This window comes from Toxorhynchites rutilus, chromosome 3 (genome assembly GCF_029784135.1).
Source record: "Toxorhynchites rutilus septentrionalis strain SRP chromosome 3, ASM2978413v1, whole genome shotgun sequence".
Taxonomy (NCBI): Eukaryota; Metazoa; Arthropoda; class Insecta; order Diptera; family Culicidae; genus Toxorhynchites; species Toxorhynchites rutilus.
Genome location: NC_073746.1, coordinates 107,481,440 through 107,494,869, shown reverse-complemented (window position 1 = coordinate 107,494,869; position 13,430 = coordinate 107,481,440). Strand labels below are relative to the sequence as shown.

The following is a 13,430-nucleotide window of genomic DNA, read 5'->3' as shown; positions in this document are numbered from 1 at the left end:
TTTTTTTTCTATGTTGCATTGGGGTGACCATGAAAAAACGTTTTTTTGCTTTAACTTTTATATTTCAAATTCTACATCAAAACTGTCTTCGTATGACTTTTAAAGCTTATCAATACCAACATTTTGCGATACAGAACTTGTCAATATCTTAATCCTACTTAATGTTATTGATGTTTTTTTATCCAAAAACTCATGATTTCAATTTTAATTTACTCGAACACAAAAAAATAACATAGTTTTGAAAATCACGTATGATATAGAGTGAAATTTGTTCTTTCAAATTCCGTCAACAAACATTTCTTATTTTTGCCCCAGAAAGAATGACAAACAAATGAAAAGAGCGTGTTTTTTGGGAAGAAATGTCAATAACTTTGAGTGAACTTGAGGTATTGACAAGTTCTGCATCGCAAAATGTTTGTATTAGTAGGTTCTAAAAGTCTTCTGAAGACAGTTTGTATGTAGAATTTGACATATAAAAATAAGAGCAAAAAAAACTGTTTTTTCATGGTGACCCAATCGTAACATAAAAAAGTCACAATTTCGGTTATTTCAAGAGATAGAAAAAAACTTTGTTCGACAAAGGTGTCTCAAATAACTGGAATTACAACATTGTCGAACTATGTTTACCTCTATCTATAAAGATAAGAAAGTTGGATTTTTAATTTCATCGACAATTTTGGTCACCGTATTTTTGACAACATAAAAATGAGCGCTCTACTGTATGTAACAACTTTGTCAAAGACAGTTTTTGTCTAGGGAATACATGTCTAGCTCTAAATGCTAATATCCACTAAAATACATCTCCTGAACCATTGTGCATTGTGCAATGGAGGTTGACAAAGAAAAAAAATCGGTACATTTTACAGTTTTTGTTTTATAAATGCGAAAATACAAGCCAGGCTGCTAAAATTGTGATTGATGTTTATGGTACCGATACTGCAACAGTAAAATACGCGCAATTTAAATTATTTTAAAAAAAATATTTTTTTAAATTTATTTCAATTTTTAAAATTTTTTTTTATTTCAGTTCAGATTCTAAATTCAGATCACTATTGACAACAAATGGATCGTTTGACGCAAGGCCACACAATTCCGAGAGCTTGATTGGGACGTTTTTATTGTCCACCATATAGTTCGGACCTGGCACCAATCGATTATCACCTTTTTCTCGCATTGGAAGATTTCGAAAGTGACAACAAGCGAAGATTGTAAAAATCTACTGCTATGGTTTTTCGCTAAGAAAGATCAAGACCTCTATGATAGAGACATTATGAAGCTACCTTTAGAATGGCAAATTTTCCAACACAACGGTGTATATTTGACCCAAATCAGACAATCCGAAGCATATTACAAACAATCCTTTATTTTATATTCTAGTGTGTAGGTATTGGTGACTATCATACACTGCACGATTTTCATATGTGTGTGTGCAAGCGGCGAGTGTAAACGAATGTTTTTGTATTTTTCAAGTGTCAAGTTCCTATAAGACCAGTTACGTTTTCTGTTGCTTTAGTTGTTTTGATAAATAAATCTGGAAAATGCCGGAGGCAAAAGTCCGCACGGAGAGAGAAGAAAGACAAATCGATGCATTTTACCAAGAAAATGTTGTAATCAGAGAAATTGCTCGTCGGATTGAACGATCCCATCAAGTAGTTTTATTAGTTGTATTATTTGGCAAATCTTCAAAGATATGATAAGAAGGAGAATGCGCCACGTAAATCGAAGTTCTCTGACGGGGATAAGCGGGAAATAGCTAGAACAGCTTCGAATACCTAAAGATCACTTATGAAAATAAATCAACATTTGAATTTGGATGTTTCTCAGGTGACAGTTCGTCAAGTTTTGGTAAAAAATTCACACATAAAGAGGGTTTAAAAGGTTAAAGCTCATCATCTTACACCATCTCACATCGGAAGACGTCTATGTTTTGCCAAAGCTCACATGAACCGACAGTGGGACATGGTATGTTGTGACAAAGAATACATTTGCACAACGAAAAGTTTTTCAATGTATATGTTGGTCCTGAAGGTTTTAACGGGTACTGGCGTGATTTACGGAAGAAGGGACAGTATTTTTCAACCAGGAATTCGGGTGGAAGCTCGTGCATGGTTTGGACGGGATTCTGTGCAACTGGAAAGTTTAAGATAGCTTTCACATCGTTCAAGGATTACATACATGTTCTGGAATCCTCTCTCTTACCGTTTTTGCGTCGATATCGCCATAAAAAATACACATTCCAGCAAAACAATGCTACTATTTATACCAGCAAGGAAACTAATCAATGGATTAAGGACCAAAAATTTAATTTTTTGGACTGGCCGGCTCGCTCTCCAGACTTTAATCCTGTTGAAAATCTGGGCGATACACCACGATTGAAGAGCTCAAGGACACAATTTCGGAAACATGGAAAACAAATTGAGAAATTCGTTCAGTAAAATTTGGTAAAAACTATCCCAACACGAATTTTTCAGGCTATTAGCCGAAATGGCAAGTTTGCCAATTATTTACATGTAAATCAGCCGATCGTTTTGAATTTTTCATTGATAATACTTATGAATTTTGAAATGGTCTTATAGAAACTGGACAGCTGACATTGTCATACTAAAGCACAATAAATAAACAAACAACTATTTTGAACTTAATTGACATTGAATATTCTAAGCATTCGACAATGTATGAATGTATCTTGTTGAAATTCTAACTGTTTGTGTTGCAACGAAATATAATCAGGGTGGTTATATAGAAGTTGGACAGAGTGTAATCAGACATCTGTATTTTGAGTTACGGTTTTTTGGAAGATAAATCAATGATTTAAATTGGGCCCTCTTGAAAATCAGTCGTAATTTAACTTGGTCATATGATAATGAAAATTGTGATTTTGGGTAGTTTCATAAGTACCAGATTTCGAAAAAAACCGAAGAGGGTCGGGTTAGCGGTCGGCTGATTTAGGGTAGAATTGCTCTATGATAAAAGCTTGTATAAACATAAAACAGTATTTTTTTATATTGCTACGTTTAGTAATAACCCACATGTCTTCAAATGTTATTCAACGTAACTCATACACATATATTTTTACCATAATGATGTAAATTTGAAATATTTTTTAGAATATCTCGAAAATCGTTGCATTGTCTCCTTCTAGGTGGTTGATAATGAGCCTTTTCATTTTAAATCACATAAGAATGCATAATTTGTGGCTGAAATTGATTGTTAACATACCAAAATTCGAGTTTCAAAAATTCATAAAAATTCGATGTTCCGCAAACCTTGTCTAAATAGTTTTACTATCTTGGACTCATTTTTATAATTTTACACATAACTTCTATTCTATGTGGAACTAGCTGACCCGGCAAACTTCGTCCCACCAAAAATTTATTTATCGTTATCACATTCACGTTTTGACGTAGGACTACGTCTTTCATTTCTATACCGGGGTGTAAAATCAAAGTTTCGAAAACGACAGCGTTACGCTGGAGACCGAGATTTTGAGCGTTAATACCTCCTAAACAACTGAACGAAATGGTATGATAAACACTTCATTCGAAAGATAAAATGTCTACGCGTCCTATACTTGTTACTTTCTGATCCAAAAACTTCTTTCAATAGTCTTAAAATTGCTTTCAAAACAGGCTATTGAAATCAGCAATCGGTATATAAGCGAGCGCCGCTCGGAAATCGACTCAGTTCAAATTGAACAACGATTGGAGCATGTTGTCGCTGTTGTGGTGAAGCTCTTCGTTTATCATGAAAGCGCGGATGAACGGTGTCACCAAGAGCCTGTTTGTGCACCTTAGGCCAGAAGGGAATCCATCAGGAGGAGATTGATGCCACAAACGGTTCCCCGGGAAGATCTCGAGGCAGCCGCTACACACACACATACACGCGCGGAATTCTTTCCATTTGGATGCCATTCAGCATCGAGAAAGATCCGGAAAATAATCTGCCAGTTCCTCTGGGAATTTAAAAATACATTCATGTGAAAGAGTTTATTTGAATGTTTTCTATCCATATAACACTGTGACCAAATATGTTTCAATCATTAACAGATGGTTATCGAGTTAGCATTAACCACTGGTGGGCTTCCAGTATCGAGGAAAATGTGGAAATATCTAATCGTTACTAAAAATAATCTGCCAGTTCCTCTGGGAATTTAAAATTACATTCATGTGAAAGAGTTTATTTTAATGTTTTCTATCCATGTAACACTGTGACCAAATACATTTGGTTTTGTGATTTTTCCATCAATCGCAATTAACAGGATAGCTTCTGAAGATTATTCTTCCCCATCAGTAGGATATTTCCGTATCCAATATTGGATGCATAAAACCTTATGCCTCCAACGTAACGCTCTCGTTTTCGAAGTCCCCCAAATATTCATTCATTCAGAATGAATTCAGATTCAACTTCAAACAAATGATCTCTAAATCAACGATAGTCCTACGTCACCCTTGCGGTTATACCATAGATATAACCCACTTCCTGTTTTTTTACTAAGCGCACGTTCATAGGTCCAATCGCAGAACTGTTCATTGATTACAAAATCTACCCTTTAAAATGACCTTTTACTATAAAATTCCTAGTACTTCTACCAAAACTCGTCATTATAATATCAGATTATTTTTAGACACAATCCTCGTTCAAGATTTTTCAACAACTTGCAAATAAAATGTTTTTCCGTTACATGGAATAAATGTTTGATACAGAAAATATGATAGAATAAAGACAGTCCTAAATCGGACAATTCCTTTCTCGAGTTTTGCTCTTATCAACACATTCGGTGATCCATTTTTATTTATATAGATAGAAGAAGATATAGGAGTGCTTTTTATCAAATTAAAAAAAATCAATTGCCATGTTTGGTTGAAATATGTGTATTATTTCTACGGGAGGGGGTGTCATACCAATACCAGTTATGCAGGAGTTTGTGTTTCGTTTGTATGGCAGCTCCTCCTTAGAGAGGGGGGTGGAGTGTTTAACCACCATAGAAACGTTTATAGATCCCTAAAACCTCTATATGCTAAGTTCAATTCCATTTGTTTGATTAGTTCTCGAGTTGTTCAGCACCCTGTGTCAAACCACCATAAACAAAATGTATTGCTCCCTAAAACCTCCATATGCTTAATTTGGTTTTATTTGCTTGATTAAAAAAAATGTTTCATTTGTATGGTAGCCCCCCACCTTAGAGAGGGTGAAGTGTCTAACCACCGTAGAAATATTTATTTCACCTTGAAACCCCCATATGTCTAATTTGGTTTTATTTGCTTGATTAAATCTCGAGTTATGCAGAAATTTGTGTCTCGTTTGTATGGCAGCTCTTCATTAGAGAGGGGGGGGGGATGTTGAACCACCATAGAAACATTTATTGCACCTTGAAACCCCCATATGCCTAATTTGGTTTCATTTGCTTGATTAATTCTCGAGTAATGCAGAAATTTGTGTTTCATTTGTATGGCAGATCCCTCCCCCCCTCTTAAAGAGTGGGGAGGGGTCTCAAACTATCATAAGAACCATCCCCGACCCCAAAAACTCCAACATACCAATTTTCATGTCGATTTGTTCAGTAGTTTCCGAGTCCATAAGAATAAGACAGACAGACATCACTCCATTTTTATATATACAGGGAAACTTCGATATAACGTCACTCGATATAACGTACACCTTTTCAAAGTGTTGAGGAAATTATTTTTTTCAATATTTTTTTTCTGATAGAACAATGAATTATCTGTATTGTGATCAGGGATGGTAAAAAATCACATTCAACGATCAATGAATAAGTATATTCCTCTAGTCGGATATTTTTAAATCACCCCCAGCAGGCGATGCTCTTTTATTCTTCATATGTACACAGAGAGAAAACTTGGAACGGTGAGCTACCAAGATCTCAAAAAAGCAATATGAAAGCGGAATCCCCACTGCTTGCACTCTCGAAGCATTACTTCTACTACTCAAGTTTTATCGTGAGTGCAAGCCACAAATGGTTAATCCCATTCCATAGAGCAGATGATGAGTTCTTGATCGGAAAGTGTAACAAGAGACGATCAATTGAAATCTTACGACACTCGTCGAGGGATTTTTAATTCTCTATTGCATTGTCCGCAGTGAGTGGCTGACTCAGTCTCGTGTCGATTTTATTTTGCTGTCGTCTTCCGCCCGATGAACAGCAGACGGGTAATGGATGCAATTGATTAATTTTATCACCAGCAGATTTGGGCGAATCTCATCCCGCCCAAAATCGTTTTTTAAATACCAATAATTCTGAACATTCACAGTTCTCTCCAAATAATTTTTCCAATAGTAATTCAATTAGTGACTTCACGAAACACCTTTCGGATCCTATTGAATTTCAGACCCTTTTTTATTTTGTAGATAAACGTATCACATATTTGATTAATTCAATTCTGTGTGGTTACGTTCTTCGTTGCGAATAAATGTAATGAATTAGTATGGACGTATTTTATTCATATATCGTGGACTTCCGACATATCTGGCAGTAGATTTATCGAACGACTAATGTTTTTTTATATCCCTTCAAACTTGTTGCATCTCTCAAGTGTACATATTGCTTTGACCGCAGATTTGGCATGGTTAAATCTGTTTAATTTCAGGTATTCAGTCTTCATTTTGTCGAATGAATACTGTTGGAACAATAGGTATCGCAGCAAATGATTATCAACATCCTACCTTATCATCAAACGGTATGCGAAGAATTTCAGTGAACTGACGGCATTGGAATATATGCTTTGTGAGGACCACACAATTATTATCAGAGCTGATAAACTGGAAGTCATGAACATCAATTCAATGTGCCCAAGATAAATTTATCCTTTGAAGGTCATTAACCTTTCTAAAGATGATCAGATGGAATATGTCGTCTGGAATAACCTGTCCAACACCTTATGATCGTAATATTGTTTTTGCTATTATTCTGATGTTTCATAACACGGAATTCTATTGATTATTCGCCGAAAATGAATAAAAAATATCCTTGAAGTTAGCCTACGGTTTTAGTAGCAGTGCAATATGGTGAGCCAGTCTCAGGATAAGAAAACATTTAAAAATAAAGCTTTTTTTTTGAATGAATCAATAGTAAAACAAAACGTCAAAAAATTTCTCAGCTTTGTGATAGCAGAGAATCATTATCCATTTGAGTTGTATGAGTATTCCCCCCCACAAACTGTGGATAGTCTATCTGCATACAAATTATGTAGAGTTCCACAATCCAAAAATTTTATGAGCAAATATTTACGTGCTTACACAAAAAAACACATGTTGACATATTTGCGCTAATTTATGTTTTTTGATTAATTCAAGGTAATCAAGGTCTTTTCTAGCCACCAGTTTGCTCGGGCCTGAAAAAAGAGGTCTGTATTTAGGCTGGCGGAAAAATATATCTCGCAAGACCACGTGTTCGATGTCGTAATAGCCTTGGCCAATAACGCATTTACATTAACTCATAAAATTAGTGATTTGAGGGGGATTATTGTTTGTAGTCTCTTGTAGATTAATTTAAACACCATCTGAGAAATCCTCTGTGAAACATTAAACATGAAAGTCGTCCTATCTGCTGTAGCGCATTTTTTTTTATTTTACCCAGTTTCATCGAAGTAAACGCACTCGGAAAGGAAAATTGAACGCCCGGACGAGAGAGCGAGAATAGTAAAGAGTACGTCATAGAGACACTCATTCCCATGGAGCAAATTCTTGTTAGGAGTTATAAACAAAACGAGGACGCAGAGTAACTCAATTATTCGAACTAGTTTCAGTCTAGCAATGCTTTGGTCAACTCAGAGTTACCAAGTGAAAATCATTTGGTTATGATGGGTGAGGATTATTAGTTAGTCGCAGTTTGCACAGATTGCCATCTGTGCAGTTTGCGATTAATCGTAAATCACATCATGCTCCCTTGTTTTCCATCCTTGATTGTGATGCTAAACAAGTTTTGTACCTTCAATCAATCTCGATATACCGCTGGTTTTGTGATTCCAGATTCTAAATGAATAAGGATTTATTCAACAGTACGAATGGAAACATCATGAGAAAGGCTGGCTTCGTCTTCTGATTGAATTTATTCATTAACTTGACTAAAACAGCAACACAATAATGTATTATAGACTACGTTTGTGAGTACTTTATTATGCTTCGATATAACGTACAATTCGATACAACGTACAATTTTGAAAGTGAAATGTACGTTATATCGAAGTTTACCTGTATATAGATTTAAAAAATAAATAAAAAATACATATTTAAGATATTGTAAATTAAGTTTTTTTCGCAAATAAAAGAGAGTACTAGTTTTTTCTCACTGTATATTTTTTCACGTTTAAACATCAATACTCTATAACTCTTTGTAAGACAATATTTCGGTACGACTCATAGGTTTTGAGATATAAATTATCAAAGATTTTTCTTACTAATATCGATACGCCCTATTAAAAAGTGACACTTGAGTCAAAATATTCCCAATTGCTGAAGAAAACTCATATTTCCTCCAACCCAAAGGAAATACAAACTTTAATTCGAATCAAAAATACATCTTTTTAAGATCTGAATTTTTAGGACGATTTCATTTGGAATTGCTCACATTTTTTTACTGTATTATAGGGATTTTCAATACATTTGGCTGGTTCCTTACTTTAACTTCCATTTTTTGGAAGAATGTCGGGAGTGAGAATTAAACTCGTGACCTTGAGCGCGAGAGGTACGGATGTTACCTCCACGCCAGATCGCCTCCACAATTGCTCATATGCAACAAATAGCCTAGCGTAATCCTACGTCATTTATGCGGTTATGTCTCGGGCAGAAGGGTTCTCCCTTCTGTAATTTTTTGACGTAGGACTACTTCTTTCATTTCTATACTGGGGTGTAAAAACCTAAACCTAAACAACCTAAACAACTGAACGAAATGGTATGACGAACACTTCATTCGAAAGATAAAATGTCTACGCGTTATATACTTGCTACTTTTCGATCCAAAAACTTGTTTCAATAGCCGTAATATTGCTTTCAAAACAGGCTATTGAAATCACACCAATCGGTATATAAGCAAGTGCCGCTCGGAAATCCACTCTGTTGTGGTTGCGCAACGATTGAGGTACGATCGCTCGAATGAATGGATTTTTCCCTAACACAGACCTCAAAACCATGAAGTTTAGGGAAATCGGCATTGCAAAATAGTTGCCCGACTATAACTACGGGTACTTTTGTACTCGTTTGCGTGTTTGTAAATCGGAATGTTTCCCTAACAAAACCACGGAGCCTGGGGAAATCGGAATTGCAAAAAGGATGCTAGTTGTAGGTACTTTTGTACTCGCTTGCATTTTTGCAAACCGGAATGTGTTTTCCCAATACAGATTCCGAAACCAAGAATTTGGGAAAATTGGCATTGCTGATACATGCATGATACATTTTCATGTCGCCAGCTCAATGAATTTCTACGCATACCGTTCGATGATTAGGCAAAATGTTGATAACTATTGGCTGGGATAACTACTACTCTAATGCATGAATTGACTTCAATTGGGATTTGTTTGCAATTGAATTCGTAGATTGTTTCATTCATTCACTAGTTCAATCAATAATTTTATCAATACACACAAAAGATAGGTGGGATTATTGCTAATTGAAGAAATACAATTGATTACTAAGCCAACGGCAGTCCTACGTCAACCTTGCGATTATATCATAGGTATAACCCATCTATAGTTTTTTAGAAAAATTGTTCACGATCATACACGAAAACAGATATGTGATTAAAATATGATGCACGATTTTTTTTAACGTTTATTGATTCTTCATACGCTTTTATACCGTTTTGTATCAAATTCCAAACAGTCCAAAATTTCGAGCACTTCATTTTCAAATGTAAATTTACTGAACTTTAAAATTTTCAGTAATTGAATAAGAAGTTGTACGAGCCAGTTGGCCGTAAATGCTGGACCGAAGGTTTTTCTTCGCCGTCGAAAACGGCTGCCAAAAAGGCCAGTGAAATGGTAGCACTTAACAGATTTTGCCTATCTACAGCGCACAGTAGATCTCTCACCGGTGGGGGAGGGTAAATGTTCTTTTGCTTTCCCACTTTTTCACCAAAGTCGCGGACAAGCACTTACATACCATTTACAATTGGTACTTTCGGAATTGTAAGATATGATATTACAACGAAATGTTATATTGTACGAAAGACGACCGTGTTATCGCAATGAGGAATGTATTTTGACTGTACTTTTTTGGTTCGGGGTCAGTGGTCATATAGATCGACTACTGACCACGATCGTTCGGGTGATCACGGTATTTCTCCTAATCTCTCTCTCTCTCTCGCTATTTCGATGGTATATAGCAGTAGCTTTAGGGTAATACAATTAATTGTTGCTTTATCGCTATGGGGTTGGGAAATTATACTATATGGTCTCAACATTCCGGCCACCTTTGAAATAGCATTTCAACGCATTCACACTTCTTAGAACTAACACTTCTGCATCATGGATTGGCACCGCCGTGAGAAGATTGCTAGCTCGACTCTTGGTTGATCGATTGATCGGTTGATCGTGCTACTGGGTGCTGCTCGGCAGTGATGCAGTTGGTAGATTGAGTGCGTTGAACTCGATGACGTCATCAATAAAACAAAAAAGAAGACCAAGAAGACCAAGATCAAACGGGTTGATTAGAATTATTGGAACCATAATTACCTGGTTTATGATGACATGCGCCTCGAGCCAGTTCAGTACTGCTCTAGTTGTGTTCGACGTGTGCATCGGAATGATCGCTGGATATTGGCAGCAACGCAATTCGTGCTACGGGTCGCACGACGTTGTCCGAGGATGAAGTCTTCAGTGTGACCACTCTGACGATTCCATCCTTCCCTGGATGGACCTTGACGATTCTGCCGAGAGGCCATTGGGGAGGTGGAAGGCAGTCGTCCTTGACAACGACGAGCCGTCCGATCTCGATCTTGCTGGGTGACTTGCAGCCTTGAGCAGCTCTGGACTGCAGCTGCTGGAGGTATTCTGGGTACCAGCGTGCCCAGATTCGTTGGAGGTGACGCTGAGTTTGCTCCCAATGATTGAGCCGGTTTTAAGGAATATTGATGAATGTAGCTTCGGGAACGGATTGAAGGTTTGAGCCCACCAGGAAGTGACCGGGTGTCAAGGCTTCCAGGTCTGATGGCTCCGACGACAGCGGCGTTAATGGGCGCGAATTGAGGCACATCTCGACCTGCGCTAGTAAGGTGAGCATGTCCTCGTAGGCAAGACTGGTATTGCCAATCTCTTTGAGTAGGTGGGTCTTCGCGGACTTCACCGCAGCCTCCCACAGTCCTCCAAAATGAGGTGCACGGGGCGGGATGAATCTCCACCGGATCTCATTATTTGCGCACCAGGAAAAGATTTGGTTCCGGTCAACGTCGTTCTGCTTCAGCATTCGATACACGCGATGCATGGCGTGCGAAGCACCCTTGAAGGTCGTGGCGTTGTCGGAGTGCAGCTCGGTAACCTTCCCCCTTCGAGCTATCAGTCGACGCAGTGCGGCGACGAATGCGGCAGTCGTGAGGTCACTCACGAGCTCAATGTGTACAGAGCGTGTAGAGAAGCAAATGAAAATTGCCACATATACCTTCGTTGGGCCTCGTTTCCGGATTGCCGACTTGACATAGAATGGACCGCAGTAATCTACGCCACAGACGGAGAATGGACGCGTCGGAGTGACACGGGATGCAGGTAGATCTGCTATGGTTTGCCGAATCAACTGCGGCTTGCTACGGAAGCAAGTGATGCACTGATGATAGGTGCGTCTAATGAGGTTTCGTCCGCCGAGAATCCAATATTTCTGGCGGACAGTTGACAGCATTAACTGTGAGCCAGCGTGAAGAAGTGTTTTGTGGTAGTGCACAGCGAGCATACTCGCTAATGGATGCTTGCCGCTCAGGACAATCGGGTGCTTGGTGGACTCAGATAAATCAGCATTGTCTAGGCGTCCTCCTACGCGAATCAGTCCGAATACATCAACATAGGGCTTCAACCACTTCAACGGACTTGATTTGGATACGCTCGTACGTACAACGAGATCATTACGCTCTTCTTGAAAGCTCTCTAACTGCGCTAATTTACATAGGATTCGCTCGGCTGATAGGAGTTCATCGGAATTGAGGGGGTTACACGGCTCATTGGATCCTTTCGGTATTCCAGGACTGATCGCTTTGGAATGACGAACGATTGCACGTTCACGAAGAGCTTGCAGATATCGCAACCACCATGCGACCATACGACGAAGTTTAGAAAAACTGGAATATTTGGAGAACAGGTCTTCGTGGAAAGTGCTTTGGATGGCTGTCATTGCTACAATGGGAATTTTACGGCATTCATGGGATACTTCGACGGTTTCTTTCGTTGGGAGTGCTCCTATTGGCCAGAGCTCAGGAGGAGATTTTAACCAGGATGGACCATTCCACCACCTTGCCTTGTTGAGAAGTTCGGCTGGATCCAATCCTCTGGAGATGTCATCAGCTGGGTTGTCCGAACCAGCAACGTGATTCCACTTATCGATTGGGGTAGAAGAATGAATTTGACTCACACGGTTGGCTACGAACGTTTTCCAACGTCCAGGTGATGATCGAAGCCACTGTATCACGGTGGTGGAGTCCGACCAGAAGAAGGCAGGTGGAACAACTCTTAATGACGAAGCGACTTTCTTGTACAGCTGCATGGAAAGATGAGCTGCGCATAACTCTAATCGAGCTATAGTATGACGTACTGCTAGGGGTGAAACTTTAGACTTGGAGACCAACAGTTTCACGGATACTTCCTGGGCAGATTGCGCACGAACATAGCAACACGTGCCGTAAGCCTTGTCTGAAGCATCAGCGAAGAAATGGAGTTCGATGCTGACGGCCCCGGCGATGGAAGCAAACCGTGGAATTCGAACTTCTCGAAGAAGATCAATGGTACTGTGGAACTCTTTCCACTCTTGCTGTAGCTTTGAAGGTAATGGTTGGTCCCAATCGTAGCGTTCGTTGTCGGAGGATTTCAGTGTCCACAGGCGCTGCATGAACAGCTTCGCTTTCGTAACGGCTAGGACCTACTACCAATGGGTCGAAAATTTGGGCCACGTAGGACATGATTCTACGTTTGGTGAGTACAGCAGCCGGCAGCGGCAACTGTACCTTGAACCGAAAGATATCGGTTATAGGCTCCCAGATTAGACCGAGAGTGCTGACGGATTGAGGATCTTGCAAATCGTGCCACGGCTGGATTGATCGGTCTTCGGGTGGAATGTCTTCAAGGACTTCGACGGAATTCGAAGCCCACTTCTTCATCGGGATTCCAGCAGAAGCAAGCATCGCTGATACTTCACGTCGGATTCGGATGGCTGACTCGACATCATCGGCACCTGACAGAAAGTCGTCTACGTAAAAATCGTTGGCTACTGGTTTCGCAGCG

General features: G+C 38.9%; 1 protein-coding gene across 1 annotated transcript; it reads right to left on the bottom strand.

Annotated features, from left to right (window-relative positions):
• Positions 1–10,728: 10,728 nt before the first annotated feature.
• LOC129773400 (uncharacterized) lies at positions 10,729–13,330 on the bottom strand. The gene is made up of 3 exons (XM_055776997.1): positions 13,154–13,330; positions 11,125–13,068; positions 10,729–11,049 (listed from the first exon to the last, which is right to left on the bottom strand). The coding sequence occupies exons 1-3, from the start codon at positions 13,328–13,330 to the stop codon at positions 10,729–10,731; spliced, it is 2,442 nt and encodes an 813-aa protein (XP_055632972.1).
• Between the last annotated feature and the right edge of the window lie 100 nt (positions 13,331–13,430).

Excerpts from the sequence above, each read along its gene's own strand:
- LOC129773400 (XM_055776997.1), bottom strand. The coding sequence starts at position 13,330 with ATGCTTGCTTCTGCTGGAATCCCGATGAAGAAGTGGGCTTCGAATTCC. Across the intron at positions 13,069-13,153 it reads CCGATATCTTTCGGTTCAAG|GTCCTAGCCGTTACGAAAGC; the intron begins GTACAGTTGCCG and ends CATTGGTAGTAG. Across the intron at positions 11,050-11,124 it reads TGACACCCGGTCACTTCCTG|CAAACTCAGCGTCACCTCCA; the intron begins GTGGGCTCAAAC and ends AATCATTGGGAG.